The sequence below is a fragment of the Aristolochia californica genome, unplaced genomic scaffold, assembly GCF_029961685.1.
Source record: "Aristolochia californica isolate CCGP_79_NKW_82.1479 unplaced genomic scaffold, dmAriCali1.0.hap1 SCAF_10, whole genome shotgun sequence".
In the NCBI taxonomy this organism is placed as follows: domain Eukaryota; kingdom Viridiplantae; phylum Streptophyta; class Magnoliopsida; order Piperales; family Aristolochiaceae; genus Aristolochia; species Aristolochia californica.
The window spans coordinates 28431677-28445487 of NW_027181771.1; the positions used below are offsets into that span (position 1 = coordinate 28431677).

General features: G+C 40.7%; 1 protein-coding gene across 4 annotated transcripts in view; it reads left to right on the top strand.

The window, feature by feature from the left end:
* The window catches only part of LOC137935030 (mediator of RNA polymerase II transcription subunit 13), a 33307-nt gene that overhangs the window by 7686 nt on the left and 11810 nt on the right, over window positions 1-13811 (top strand). For 3 of the 4 annotated variants that reach the window (XM_068779671.1, XM_068779661.1, XM_068779678.1), the window contains exons 7-15: window positions 4-87; window positions 508-585; window positions 684-766; window positions 1529-1607; window positions 1718-1990; window positions 2078-2164; window positions 4232-4469; window positions 4595-4867; window positions 6760-8115. In XM_068779671.1, the coding sequence (XP_068635772.1) occupies window positions 4-87; window positions 508-585; window positions 684-766; window positions 1529-1607; window positions 1718-1990; window positions 2078-2164; window positions 4232-4469; window positions 4595-4867; window positions 6760-8115 (2551 nt within the window). The remainder of the gene's footprint in view (window positions 1-3; window positions 88-507; window positions 586-683; window positions 767-1528; window positions 1608-1717; window positions 1991-2077; window positions 2165-4231; window positions 4470-4594; window positions 4868-6759; window positions 8116-13811) is intronic. The other variant, XM_068779686.1, reaches the window with a different exon arrangement.

Here is a 13811-nt window from a genome sequence, read left to right on the forward strand (position 1 = left end):
CAGAGCATTGAGAGGGCTTTCTTACATGAGATTTGGAGATGCATTCACGAAAAGCCAATCTCTTCCTCGAAGTGAAACACATATCAGGTGAGTTGCAGTCTTTGAGATTTTAATTCTGCAGTGCTTTTGTAAAAAGATGTTGATTTATGTTGTCACTTGGTATTAAAGGCTTAAATAGTACTTAGAGAACCGCTTTTGGAGTTAATTGAGTGAGAGGATGAGGAAGAAAGAGAAAGCAAGCAAGATATAAAGAGTGAAACTGGTCTTAAGTGAATATTGTTTGTTTTGGTTTCAAGTTCTTTGTTTTTGCTCCTGTTACTTGAGTTTTCTCATTGTTTTTTTATATGGATCCTTCCTTTTAAGAATTTTTTTTGAGAAAGTGGTTTGCTTATCTATTTTGCACACTGTGAAAATATGTTTGCCTTATGATCACTTCTGATTTTGGTATACACTTGTTTTTATTGTGTTCTTTTCCTTAATATGTACTTCTATTTTCTCATATTGCAGGAGAGCCCAGCCCATCTGTGAATTTATCTTTGCTGCTACAGAAGAAGCGATTTTCGTGCATGCAATAATATATGCAAAGTTTGTTGAGTTGATGAATCTGTCAAATTGTCCTCTTTAAGATAAATATTACAGCAACAGCTCTTATTGGTTATTTTGTTATTTTCTCTTTGTCTTAGGCAAATTCGGACACTTTCCAGTGATGACATGGAAAGGGTATTGAGACATCATTCTTCTTATAAGCATGGTGAAGGAATTCCAGGTCAGAATTGATGTTGTGTCAAATTCATGAGTTAATTGTCACTTTCTTTCTTATAGGTCTTCTCCTTCTTCATGAATGATTTGAGGAGATAAATCATGTACTTTCTATGCCATGAATTCTCCATATTCAACACTTTCATGAATATTTACATTTAAGTATTTGGGTTTCAATTCAATAATTTTTTTACCCTATCTGCTTCACATTGTTTCCATACCTCTCAACTGCATTCCCTCTGTTTACTGTACCTCTCTCCAAATAAAACATGTTCTTCAATGTTCCAACCAGAGCTTTAACTGTGAATTTTCTTATTAACTTTCATCTGGTTTAAGTTGTCACTGTTTTATTTGCTAAATTGAAAAATTAATGAGTTTTTTTTTGCCCTTTGGTTGCTTTGGAAGGTTATTTGCTTTATGTGCTTAATGAAGAATGACAAATAATGAGTTACCAAAAAAATGAATGTCAATTATTTATTTATTTATTTTTGAAAATGATGAAAAAGAGGATTCCATTAAGAGGGTTCCCGAGGGAAGCTAATAAATTTTCAAAATCACACAAAAAAGTATATCATATATTAAGAGCATTCTTAGTAATACAAGGAGCTGGGATGTGTAATTCAGAAGTAAATTTCATGTCTGCACCGGAAAAAACTTTAAATATAAAAATCTCATTCACTTGTATTTGACATGGCTCTAGTGCACAGATTTGTAATGTTTTTGGTTTTCGTTCTTTGGACCTAAATGTGTATTGACTAATTTTTGGCAGTTCTTGTTGCTCCTCATGGAATGCGTGGAAGACTTTCTGGTTGCTGTCCAAGTGATCTTGTTAAACAAGTGTATTCTAGGTATACTTGCTTTACTATCTTTTTGAGGTTGAGCATGCTTAGTACCGTAGAGACTATATAAACTTTATGACACCTTTCTCCGCCAAATTGCTTTTTTTGTTGATGTCCAGCAAGGTTAACAGTAGGTCTGCAAATGGCTTCACTGTTCTTGGCATTCCTTTACATGGTTCTGCCCAATCTTCTAATTACCAACTTAGGGGGCAAAGTTGTTATGTTGAAGTTACCCTTGGCTGCCCTAATTCTAAGCTATGTGGTTCAAAAAGTGAGGCAAACAAAGGAATGGTGGAAGCCTTACCAGTTACTGGAAGGAAATTCATTTATCCAGCGGAGGCAGTAATGGTACCACTTATGTACACAACAGTTGCTAAATCTTCTTTAAAAAGGTGTGTACTGTCTCAGCTGTCATTATTTATCCTAGTATTTGTTGTTGATACTGTTTAAGGGAAGCCTGTAATGGTGTGAATATGCAGGCTGTGGCTACAAAACTGTGCTGGAACTTCTCCGTTTGAGTTATGGCCACTAATGAACTTTCCAGATTCACATTCTCTTGTACATGGGTAGGTTTTGATATAATTTTTAGTTGTTAATTTGCTTCTGGCATGTGGAAACAGAACTTTTAGTGTTATATGAATGACAATGTGTAGTTAAACTAGTGGTTGCTTTCTTTTTGTGTATTGTTTGATACGTGTTTCTGTTTCTTCATTTTCATATAGTAGTTTTGTTAGAGAGCTAAAATAGGGCAAAATGATTGATGTGTGAATTTTCCTTTACCATGGTTCTGCAAACCAGATCATTTTGAAATAAATTACCCCCCTCTCCTTGTTTCCTGTGCCAGATCCAGGAATCTTGAAAGTAGATATTTATATTCAGTTGTTTTGCCTTGAAGTGTTGTCATTCTGGTTGGTGAGAGCCTTATACTTTCTTCTATATTTTTCATGGATTTGAGTGTATTATTTCCCTTGAAATAGAAAGGAGTAGTGTGCGTTCTTCTTTGTCAAAGCCCACAGCCTTTTATTGGAAACTATTCAGTCTCTTCTCCTCAATATTCCTTTATTAGTGGGTGGAACCTTGGTTCTGCATTGTCAGAGGCAATTCCTTGCCGAATTCCAGGACCCTGTATGGTAACCCATTATCTGTCATGTATAGCAAAAGATATAATTCTCTCTGTCGAACAGCTTTGGAGGGGAGAATTGATTGAAAAAAGATTGTTAGCTTTGTTCTGACCTACCTTAGACAGTGGATCCGCTCTGCCTGCATTGCTCTTTTGCTTGAAATGTTTGGAATTCATTTACACTGAATTTGGTCTTTGTTCCTGTTTTCTGTCTGCATTTCCTCTCTGCTAGACCGAGCAATCTTGGTCCCTTAGGCGAAAAAATGATAAGAATTTGTGGCATTTATCTATTGCTGCTATCTTTTGTAATCTTTGGACAGAGAGCAAGGGAAGAACATTTGAGTCCCTCAGTACTGTCATTTAGAGCACCATGCATCATGTCCTATTTGGGTTAGCAAATTATGTGAAACCTCTCACCTTCCCAGCTCCCTCATAAGAAGAAATTAGAAAACTGTAATCAACTCCACAAGCGGCTGCATGGTCAATCTCATTGAGTGGATACCTCTTCCTACTCAGCTGGATTTTTATAGTAGCTCATATAGGAATGCTGGGCTGGCTGGCGCGCCGGGGGGGGGGGGGGGGGGGGGGTCTCACTTGGTTGCATCCTCCTCTTTTTGTTTTCATTGACAATTTTTTATTGAGAACAAAGAAGAGAGGACTACAAAGGGGAAGTGATCCCCCAAAAAAGCAAGACAGAAGGAAAAGAACTGAAGGGGCAAACTCTGCCCTACAACAAGATATTGTTTTCAAGTTCCTTCTTTAGCCAAAGAAGCTGCCACAGTGTTAGCCGATCTAAGGGTGTGAGTGCAAGAGACCTCTAAATTGCCGGAGATATCTCTTGCTTCGTCCACTAGATTTTCAAATCTCCAGGGCACCTTTGCTGATTTTTCCATCCAACTGATGACAATATCAGAGTCCCCTCAACAATAAGAGACCCACCTGGTAGCATCCTTCTTGTCTTCTCTGTGCTGCTTGGTCACAGTGAGTCTATTCTCCACTGCTTACAGCTATACTCAGACAGCTATCCACTCCTCTTTTAGTTGAAAGGGACTTGGTGGTGGTCATCAGCTGGGCTTCAGGAAAGAAAGTGCCCCTGGATCGGTTTCTTGTTCACTTTTATAAGATTGTGGGCAAATTTTGCATCTTAACCATTTCCTGGAATCAAACTCCTGGAAGTGCCAATCACATGGTAGATAAATGGGCAAGAGACAGTCACCAGGTGGCACCTTGCTGTCGTCACCTTTTTCCCTGTTTGCTGTAGATTTCAGCTCTTCTGGGAGCCTTATTAATGAATCCCATCTTTAAGAGAGGACTAAAAATTGACTATTGGAATTCATATTGCATAGAATTAGTACTACAAGTAGAAATTCATTGAGCAGGCTGATAGAAGGGTTGCATGTGAGATTTCATTTTCTTCTGTTGCTGTCTATTTGCATTTACACGACAGTTTTTTGGATTCCTTGTCTAGTTATATATAAAATGATATCCCTAAACTTTTTTCTTTTTCTTCCAGCTCAAAGTATGGTAACTCTGGAAACTTTGAATCTAATGCTACACGGAGGCAGCATCGCTATAATAGCAGCAGCAATAGTAACAGTAGTAGCATTAGCAGCATAAGTAGCACGTCCAGTGATAGTGATTTTGGGCCCACTGCCCGGACAGGTGACTTAGAGACAGATGCTGATTCTCTTGCATCTAGACAATCTGGTTTATCTACAAATGATCAGCTTGAAAATGATGGTTGCAACCTGGTAGTGTAATTTACACATTTTATCATTGATGTTGTAGCAGGTTTCTTTTCTTAGTTATGCTCTCTACAGTGGCAATTGCAATGAATCTTTGACTTCTCATTTTCATTGTCTTATATTTGGTGCAGGCTCCCAAACGTCTCCGTATTGGTGGAACTGAATCCTTTGGCCAAGCTGGTAATGTCCTCACTGGATCTGTGCGAGAAGCATATAAGTCTGAACATAGTGGTGTTGAAGGAAATAATTCAACAATTACAGGTGGAGTTAATGATCAATTTGGATCTCATAATTGGGATTGGGATAATGATGACAGAGGCATGGACATGGACATGCGTACACTTCTTTCTGAGTTTGGAGACTTTGATGACTTCTTTCAAAATGATGTTCTGGCATTTGGCGAGGTATGTACTTGCTTCAAGAAAATTTTGATTAGGAAAACTTATCTTAGATGATCCAACAATGAATCTGTACCCTTAGTCCTACGATGTTGGTCTGCTACTCATCTAAGGTGCATTTGGAAGATAATAACTTCTATTTGAAAAATAAATTGCAAAGATAGAAATGGTGAATTCGTCTTGAATAAAGTTATCTTGAACTCCTAGTAATTGAAGTCCTAGATGCAATATTCATGTAGCAAATTCTTGCGTGGGAAAAAGGTCCCACACTGAAAAGTGTTAAGAAAATTTAATGAGTTATAAGGTTGAGCGATAAGCCTTCTAAGTGGCTAGTCATTTGGGATGGAACTAGGCTCATTCTCACAGTGGTATCAAAGTAGGTTGTGTGTATGAGCCAATGCCTAGTTTGTGATCTCAAGTTATTTGTGTTTTGTGGATTCCATGAGGTGAGAGCTAGGTTATTTAAGTTTTATGGACTCTATAAGACGAGAGTTTGTGTTGTATGCTCTGTTGGAAGTTTATGCCCATGTCTCGAGCTTGTTATGTGTAAACTTGGATGGAAATGGAGTGTTGAATGAGAAAAAGTTTCATATTGAAAAGTGTTAAGAAAAATTAATGAGTTATAAGGTCGAGCAATAGGCCTCCTTAGTGGCTAGACATTTGTGGATGAAACTGATTTCATCCCAACACAAACACAACATATTTGGCATAGAACTATGAAATGAATGACCGAACTATATAGTTTTTGTAATATACAACTTAAGGAGGGTGGAAATGATAATGTTGGCGTGATTGGATTTTTATTTAGTTAAAAAATTTTACGGTAAAATTGATCTCTGAATCTTGTACTTTGGTGTGTTAAGTTGTGTCCAAGGCCCATCCCAAAATGACTAGCCAACTTAGGAAACCTCTTTCTCAACTAATAAACTCAAGATCTTTGTAGTCACTAATCCCTGTGGGACTATTCCTTAACACTCCCTCTATGTAGGCCCTCTTTTATGGTTCTACAAGTGGATAATTTTTAGGTGCAGGTCCTCTTTTGTGGCTCTATAAATGGATAGTTTAGGTGTAGGTCCTCTTTTGTGGTTATACAAGTGGATCATTTAGGTGTAGACCCTCTTTTGTGGCTCTACAAGTGGATCATTTAGGTGTAGACCCTCTTTTGTGGCTCTACAAGTGGATAGTTTAGGTGTAGGCCCATATATGAGTACCTGCTCTGATACCATGTTAAGTTGGGTCCAAGGCCCATCCCAAAATGACTAGCCAATTTAGGAAACCTCAACTAATAAACTCAAGATCTTTGTACTCACTAATCCGTGTGGGACTATTCCTTAACAGGTGTTATCTTCTATTCAGTTGAGTCAATTTTATTAATTAAAGTGCAGATTAATGGAATCAACTTATATCCATTGGTTCCCCAAAGAAGTGAGCCTTTAGACTACTATTGCTTTATAGTCAGCCAGGAGAGATTAAGTTTGGTTTTGTGTAGCACTTTTTAAGTTAAATAATTTCAAGAAAGCAGATATAAATATAAAAGATATTTCGGTTCATTTGAAATGGAATTGATTCATTTGCATTTGGTTACTTGAATATTGTAAGGACAATATGGATTCCTTCAATACTGAAATAGCAAATGTTGATGTTTTGATTTTTTTTTTTGTTTTATGAATAGTGCGTATATTGATAAGAAAAAAAGGAAAAAATTACAAACCTAGTGCCGGGGGCCTGACTCCACAACAAAGTGATTTTTTAATATTTGATCAACTGTTATTATCGTGAACCATAGATGCTTCTGTTGTTTAAGGTTTGGTCTTGTGCATTTAAAAAAAAAAAAAGGTTTGTTCTTGTGGGCACTCTCCATTCACGTGTTCTGAAACTGTGTATTCTGCTTTGTGCAGCCTCCAGGAACAGCAGAGTCACAGGTTCTTATGTTTCCTGTTGATATTGGAGATATTAGTGGCAGTCCTTGTACAGCTGGGATGGATGTCTCGGATGCAATGCTTTTACCTCCTATAGGATTTCCAACTTATGAAGGATTTTCCCAGCCACCTCCACTTATTGGTGAGGAAGCTCTTAATGGGCCTCAAGAAATTGCTGCAGATGCACGGTCGTCCTGCCATTCTACTGCAACCTCCTCGGGAGAGTTTGACCATCTCACAAAAGTGGAAGCGATGTTGACTTTTGCTTCTGAATATACTGCAGTGCAGACACCGGCTAGTGAGTTTCCAGCCTCTATTTTCAGAAGTCCTTACTTACCAAAGTCTCAAACAGTTGATACGGCTCATTCAAGCTCGAATGTTTATGTTTATGGTGTCACGCCCCCCTCTTCTCCTTTACTGGAGGTATCTAATGAGAAACCTGAGAACATTTCAGCCAAAGCAAAAGTGTCTCCTATTGGACTGGATTCATTCTCTGTGCTTCAGTTACAAAAGTGCTACACACATGTGCTTAGTGCAAAACAACAGCAGCTGGATAGACAAACAGATTATTGCTCTCAGAATATGGCTTCATGCAAGGGTGAGAAGTTAACTTCTCCAGCTTCTGCTTTTAATTCATCAAGTGCAGTAAAGTCTCTGCAAAGGACAAAGGCTGAAAATACAGTGGAAACCCTTTTTCTGGTGTCTCACAAAACTGTCCTTGCTACTGAAGTTGAATGTATCATGTTTCAGGCAGCTATGTGCAGAATCAGGCACATACCAATACCTTCTGTGAACATAGGTGCCATTGTGATGAAGGGAGTAAATAGAAACACTATTATGGATCAGTCCCAATATGAAACCTCCATAATATGTGAGGTGAAGAAAAAAGAGACAATACCTGTGAGAATAGCAGGTGATATTGATGGGGGTGTACCTGATGGTGGGACCCTGAATGCACCTGTTGGTGTTTGGAGGTCCGTTGGTTTACCAAAAGGCACAAAATTTGCAAGCTCCCCCAATTTTGATGGTTCGCTGGCCCTATCACAGAATGTCTTCAATGACGAAGGCATTCCCATTTATGGACAGAGACAACCACTTCAGGACCTTCTTGATGCCATGGGTTTACTTGTTCAGCAAGCTACTTCTTTTGTAGATGTGTCACTTGATACTGATCGTGGAGATGGGCCCTATGGTTGGCTTGCATTACAAGAGCAGCAGAGGCGTGGATTTGCTTGTGGTCCTTCTATGGTTCATGCAGGGTGTGGTGGCCTTTTGGCTGCTTGTCATTCCCTGGATATTGCTGGTGTGGAGTTACTTGATCCACTTTCTGCTGATGTAAGTCAGATGCTCTAAATACTGTTTAGCTTCATTCTGTTGCAGTTGCTATCTTTAAATATCTGTAGTATGAGTGTCTCTCCAATAATGCTTAGATATGCTTCTTGGGCCATGTTAGTTTACTTTGAGACATGCAAGGATACACGTGTGGGAAGCATGCTTCTGTCTTGTATTTTGCCTCTGAAGTTGACTGCACTAAATTTTTTTTTCTGTTACTTCCTATAAATTTCTTTTCAGAAAAAAAGGAAGAGAATTGTAGTATGAACGTTTGATGGGTCACTGTGGTTGGTGGTTTAGAGCATTTGATCATCACATTCGTTTCTCTTTTCCTTTTTTCTGTCAATTATGATTGTCTTGGAATCTTGTGATTAAGTTACAAAAATCAAAACTGACTTTTTCAAAGTCACCAAATAGCTCTTAAATTCTTATTCCAGCTTCTTCTACATATACAGACCATACTTATTTAACCTTTGCGTCAATGGTTAGGTGTCTAGTTTGAAGTCTTGAGTTCAAGTCTAACCAGGGGAAAGGTGTCTCATGTTGGAATGCTAAGCATGCAATGAGGTTGCCCGTGGGACGGGGGATCCAGGCAACAGGGGCTGGGACTGGTGCTTGGTAAAGGTGGCAACCAACCTGCAGTGGTTGTTAATCAAGGAAAGAGGGATTGGAGGGAGACCCTTGTAAGTGTCAGACAAGGTCAGGATGGTCTGGGATATGTTCTCAGTTGATGATCCATTGAAGGTTTGGTTGTTACATTTTTTCCATAACAACCATGGGATAACAGCCTTGAAGGCTTTTTCAGAAAGTTGATCCAATATCTGGAAGGCTATTGGATGAAAACTGAGGTTTGAGGTCTGTAAATGAAGATGGGAAACAAAATCTCATGCCAAATTTCTTATTACCGGGACCCGATACTTGATAGCTGAAAGGGCAGTGTATCATTAAATGAGCTATACTCTCTTCTACTACATTACAGAACTTGCGTAAAGAATTAATGACTGGAAAGCCATGTTTCTGCGGTTCCTCAGGTTAGAATTTTCTTATGGTGCATCTATGCAATTCATGTGAAGTAGAGAACCTTTGAGGGGGACTAATAGTTTTTTTAGTGGGAATAGTCCCACAAATAAGTGTTAATAGAAATTTTATGGTCATTTGTTAGAAAATGATCTCGTAACTTGGTTACAGATTTTTGGAAGGAGCTGAACCCTACTTCTACATGGTATTAGAGCAGGATGTTTGCCTTGTTAGCCCTTGTTTGTGCATTATTTAGTTTTTACCCTATTTTGTTTTTTCCACATTTGAAGTCCACTGTTTATTTGTATAAGCCAATATGTGAGGGGGAGTATTAGTGGGAATAGTCCTACTTAAATAAGTGTTAAAAAATCTTATGGTTATTAGTTAGGAGATAACCTCTTAACTTGGTATTAGATGAGAGGTGAAGAGAGGCAGCTAGATAGGGAAGTGAGAGTGCAAGACGTCAATGACAGGGGAGGTAATCATAGAGAACAAGAAGAACCGTAGCTGAGGGAGATGGTGAGGAGTAGTGGAAGAGCAGTGGAGAGAAGCTTGAGTGGCAATCTATCTTTGCAACTGGGACAAGGACTGAGAGCAAAGAAATTCATTGAAGGGAAATGAAGGACAATGCGTAGATGAGGTGAAAGCGCTAAAAGGAAATACCAGGTTTTCCGCTCCTGCAATGCGGAGAGACATGCCTTCTTGGAAGTCATCTCAACAGGAGCCACTGAAGTAGTGAAATTTTTGTAAGGTCTCGTGATACAATGTCTTTATCAGATTCCTATGTGAGCTTTGGATGCAGTGACTCAGCAGGACAATGAATGAAGGAGAACAGAGTTATGGATGGGTTACTCAAATCTTTTGCCTTTGCCCACAGAGGCAAGGAATTGAAGTGATTGAGCTTAGTGAGACACGGGAGGTCAACGTATTGCCTAAATTCTTCTCCCAGTGGAGGACAGCCTGGGGCTTGACATAGGAAAGTGCCATAATGCCATTAGATAGCTGCTTCAGTAGTATCAACAAAAAACCCTCCCAATATGTACCTGCCTCTCTTGCATCTGCCACCACTTTTAGAGTAGAGCACCTTGCACTTTTGCTATGGTGGCCTAGGTTGGGAGGGGACTGACAGCAAGCCGAGCTTGCATGGTGATTACTGGCAGCAAAAAAATTGTTGTTGTGGACCCCAAGTCCATTCAGGAGAGACTCACATTCCTTAGGCATTGCCTAGTTGGAAAGACAATAAAGGAGAATTGGGATCCCAAGAGATTGGCAGAGTGGGCTTGAAATCACTGGAGACTCCCACAACCATCCAAGGTTGCTTTTTCTTGGCCCCATGAAATTCCTTTTCATCCTTGCCTCAAAGCAGGAGCAAGAAAAGGTTTTCGAGTCTTCCAATGTAAGGGGTCCGGTCAACCTTGACTGACATTTGACCATGGTAGTCCACAGCTAGCTCCCATCTGGCCGACTGGTACTCCACAACTAACATAATAGTCGAAATCTGGATCAAGAGCACGGTCAAAGTGATGGAAAAAAAGTGCAGACATTGAACTAGATGCTGATGCTGTTGAGGGTAGAAGACTGATTGAGCAAGAATGAAGATTATTTCAACGGTCCCATTAGATCCCAAAAACATATTGTAACGGGGTGAGAATGTCATGCCATGGCCTCTGATAGCATAGGAGATTGCCACCTCCACTGGTGAGCAGAAGAGAGGGAGGAATTGGTGGGAGCACTCGTCCAACCGAGTTGACTCAGCAAAGTAGAGGACACATGAGTAGCAATTTGGTCAATGTCAGTGAAGGTTCCACGAGACGGTAGATCTGTCATGATGGGCAAGTCATCTGGCCAGAATTTTTGAAATTCGAAATTCATAGGCGGGACAACAAGCAAATGAAAACCAGGGCATGTCCTTGCATATCGATGGGTCGATCAACTCTCAACCAGTAGGGGCCAGCGGCAGATGGGGCAACCTAGACCCACTGTTCTCAAGGGAGCAATCACGAGACAACCTGACTGATAAACACTTACAGGGGAGGGTGAGAGTAGATGCATTGATGGAAGCATTTAATACTCACATGGTTAACCCGAAACAACCCCCCTCTCTCCCCCCCCCCCCTAAGTGACTTTGTTGCTCGCTCTCATACCCTATAGTTGGGGACTAGCGATCTCCACAGTTGTTGCAGCGAAGCTGTTACCAATCAAAACATGGGAGACATTATCATGGCCGAGGGGCAAGCTCTCGATGTTGCCCCAATCCAAATGGTCCAGCCAGAGGACATTTTCTCAAAATCAAAATCCTGTAGCTAGCTGAAGAGTTTGGTATGCCAGTAAGTGAAGTTGCAAAGCTGATGAACAAATTAGAGGATTATGGCTAACAGGCAGTAATAAAAAACACATCATGCTCATGCATGAAGATTCTTTCCTGGAACACCCAAGGCTTAAATGACCAGAGAAAACGTGTAGGGACTCACGATTTCAGCAGCTTGTACAAAGCTCACCTAGTTGTTCTACTGGAATCGAAGATGGAATCAATATCCAATAGTCTAGTGGCTGCTCTATCAGTTTGGCGATACTCAGCAGGGGATGCTGTCCCTGCAATTGGTACGACTGCCAGGATTATTCTCTTTTGGGATCTCAACAATCTGGAGGCTGCTGAGATTCTAAAAGGTGAGTTCTCTATTTGTAGCAAATTCAAATTCAGAGGAGACAACGATACCTAGGCATTTGTGGGTATATGGCTCTCCTTTTATAGCAGACAAAAAGACTTCTGGTTGGAATTAAAAGATGGACTCGATGTGTGGGAGGTAACTCCAATGCCATCTGTTACCCACATGAGAAGTTCCTTGGCACAAGTAGAACTACACTGACAATGAAGAACTTTGAAGACTATTATATTATGGGTCTCTGGAGGATGTTCCCATCTCTGGAGGTTAGTTTACTTGGTCCAATTATTAGTGCCCTACTGTTCTATCAAAGTTGGATAGATAATTAGCCACCTCTGATTGGATAAATGTTTTCCCCAATTCTATTTGCCTACTTCCATGGCAACATCTGATCATGCGCCTCTCCTGATGGACTGTGGTGATCTTCGATGGGGTCCTGCACCTTTTCATTTTGAATTGGAGTGGCTGCTGGATAATTCTTTTCCTAGCTGGATGGCTGAAATCCGGAGTTCCTTCCTTCCAGAGATTTCCCAATGTGATCATTCATGTTAAAGCTAAAACTGCTGAAGTAAAAAATCAAGGCTTAGGCCAAGGAGAAGCACGACAGGAATTGAGCTCAGTGGTATACCTGTCTTTGTGACATTCAAAGTATACCAGAAAGAACAAATTAATGGTGTTTTTGTAGAAACCATTGTGTCAAGGCTAAGCATCATGCTAATTTCAAGGATATGGCTCATCAGGGATTGCATTTGATGGAGGAAGTGGGCCAGATTTTTAGGGCTCAATGAGGTGACTTAAACACCGCTTTCTCTCATGCCATCACATCTGCCTAGAAAAGGAAAACATTATCAATGCAATCCGATGGGGAGCCTCAACATTACTGATAAGGCCTGCTCAATTACTTCAACAAGCTGATTATCAATTGGATGATAAATAGTCGGATAAGTGTGAACTAGGCGATGAGGTAACGTCGGGAGGAGCGCGCTCGTCTTGGAACCCCTCGTCCCCAAGAATCGATGCCTGAGGATGGGGTCCCCCCGCTGCTCTCCTCGGCTACAGGGGAGCAAGAGGGCGACACACATCGACTTTCCCACCCTGGAATCGTCGACGATGAGGAGGCTCGTCACGGTGACCCATCTGAGGCAAGACTACCTCGACAAACTAGCGGTGACAGAGGATGATGGACCTTGGAGCACGGCAAAAGGAAGAACTACGGAGAGGAAAGGAAAACATGAAGCTTGGGACTCATCGTGGGTCTGCGGAAAATTTGAGATTTCATTGGAACTAAAACAAGGGTGAACTGAAAAGGTAATCCGTATCACTATAAGAAATGGGCGAAGAAGATCTTTCATTTCGATCCCTTTGGCTGTGATTTCGGATTTTGCTCGATGTTTCGAAGAAGGGGACACGGGGAGAGCGCCGAGACTCCGTGAAATCTGAATCCGAGAGGTCTCTTTCTCGCTTTCTGTGTTTCAAAAAAAGGGGATTAAAGAACTCATGATTATCCAGAGAAGGGGGACTATCATCATGGCACTCGTCTACTTACCGGAAATCTTCGGGTCTTCTCCCCGTTGGAAAGAGTTGCGGAACTCTATCTTAACCATCGGTGAGAAGTTTGTGAAGGTTCCTTCGACGAGAACTTCAAAATCCCAGTCTCCCCCCCCCCCCCCCCCACCCCCTTCTTATTGCTCAAAATCCGACTATACACTTACCCTCCAACACTTTCGTAATGGGAAAGAAGATGCTCAGCACTAGCCTAATCGTGGTGACAAAATCTGAGTTTTGGAATAGCACAAATCTTGCACAAGGGATCCACAACTCTTTCCAACTTGAGTACTTACCCAAAATAGCTTGGATGAAACCCCAAAAATGGCTGGTTTTCGTCAAATCGAGGGAGGAGTAGATGATATCCTGGATACTAGAATTTGGGTGCAAGAAGATGAGATGTTAGTGTTGAAGTGGAAGGAGACCCCAGTGTGCCAACCTCTTGGACAATGGATCTCGGTCCGAGGCCTCCTG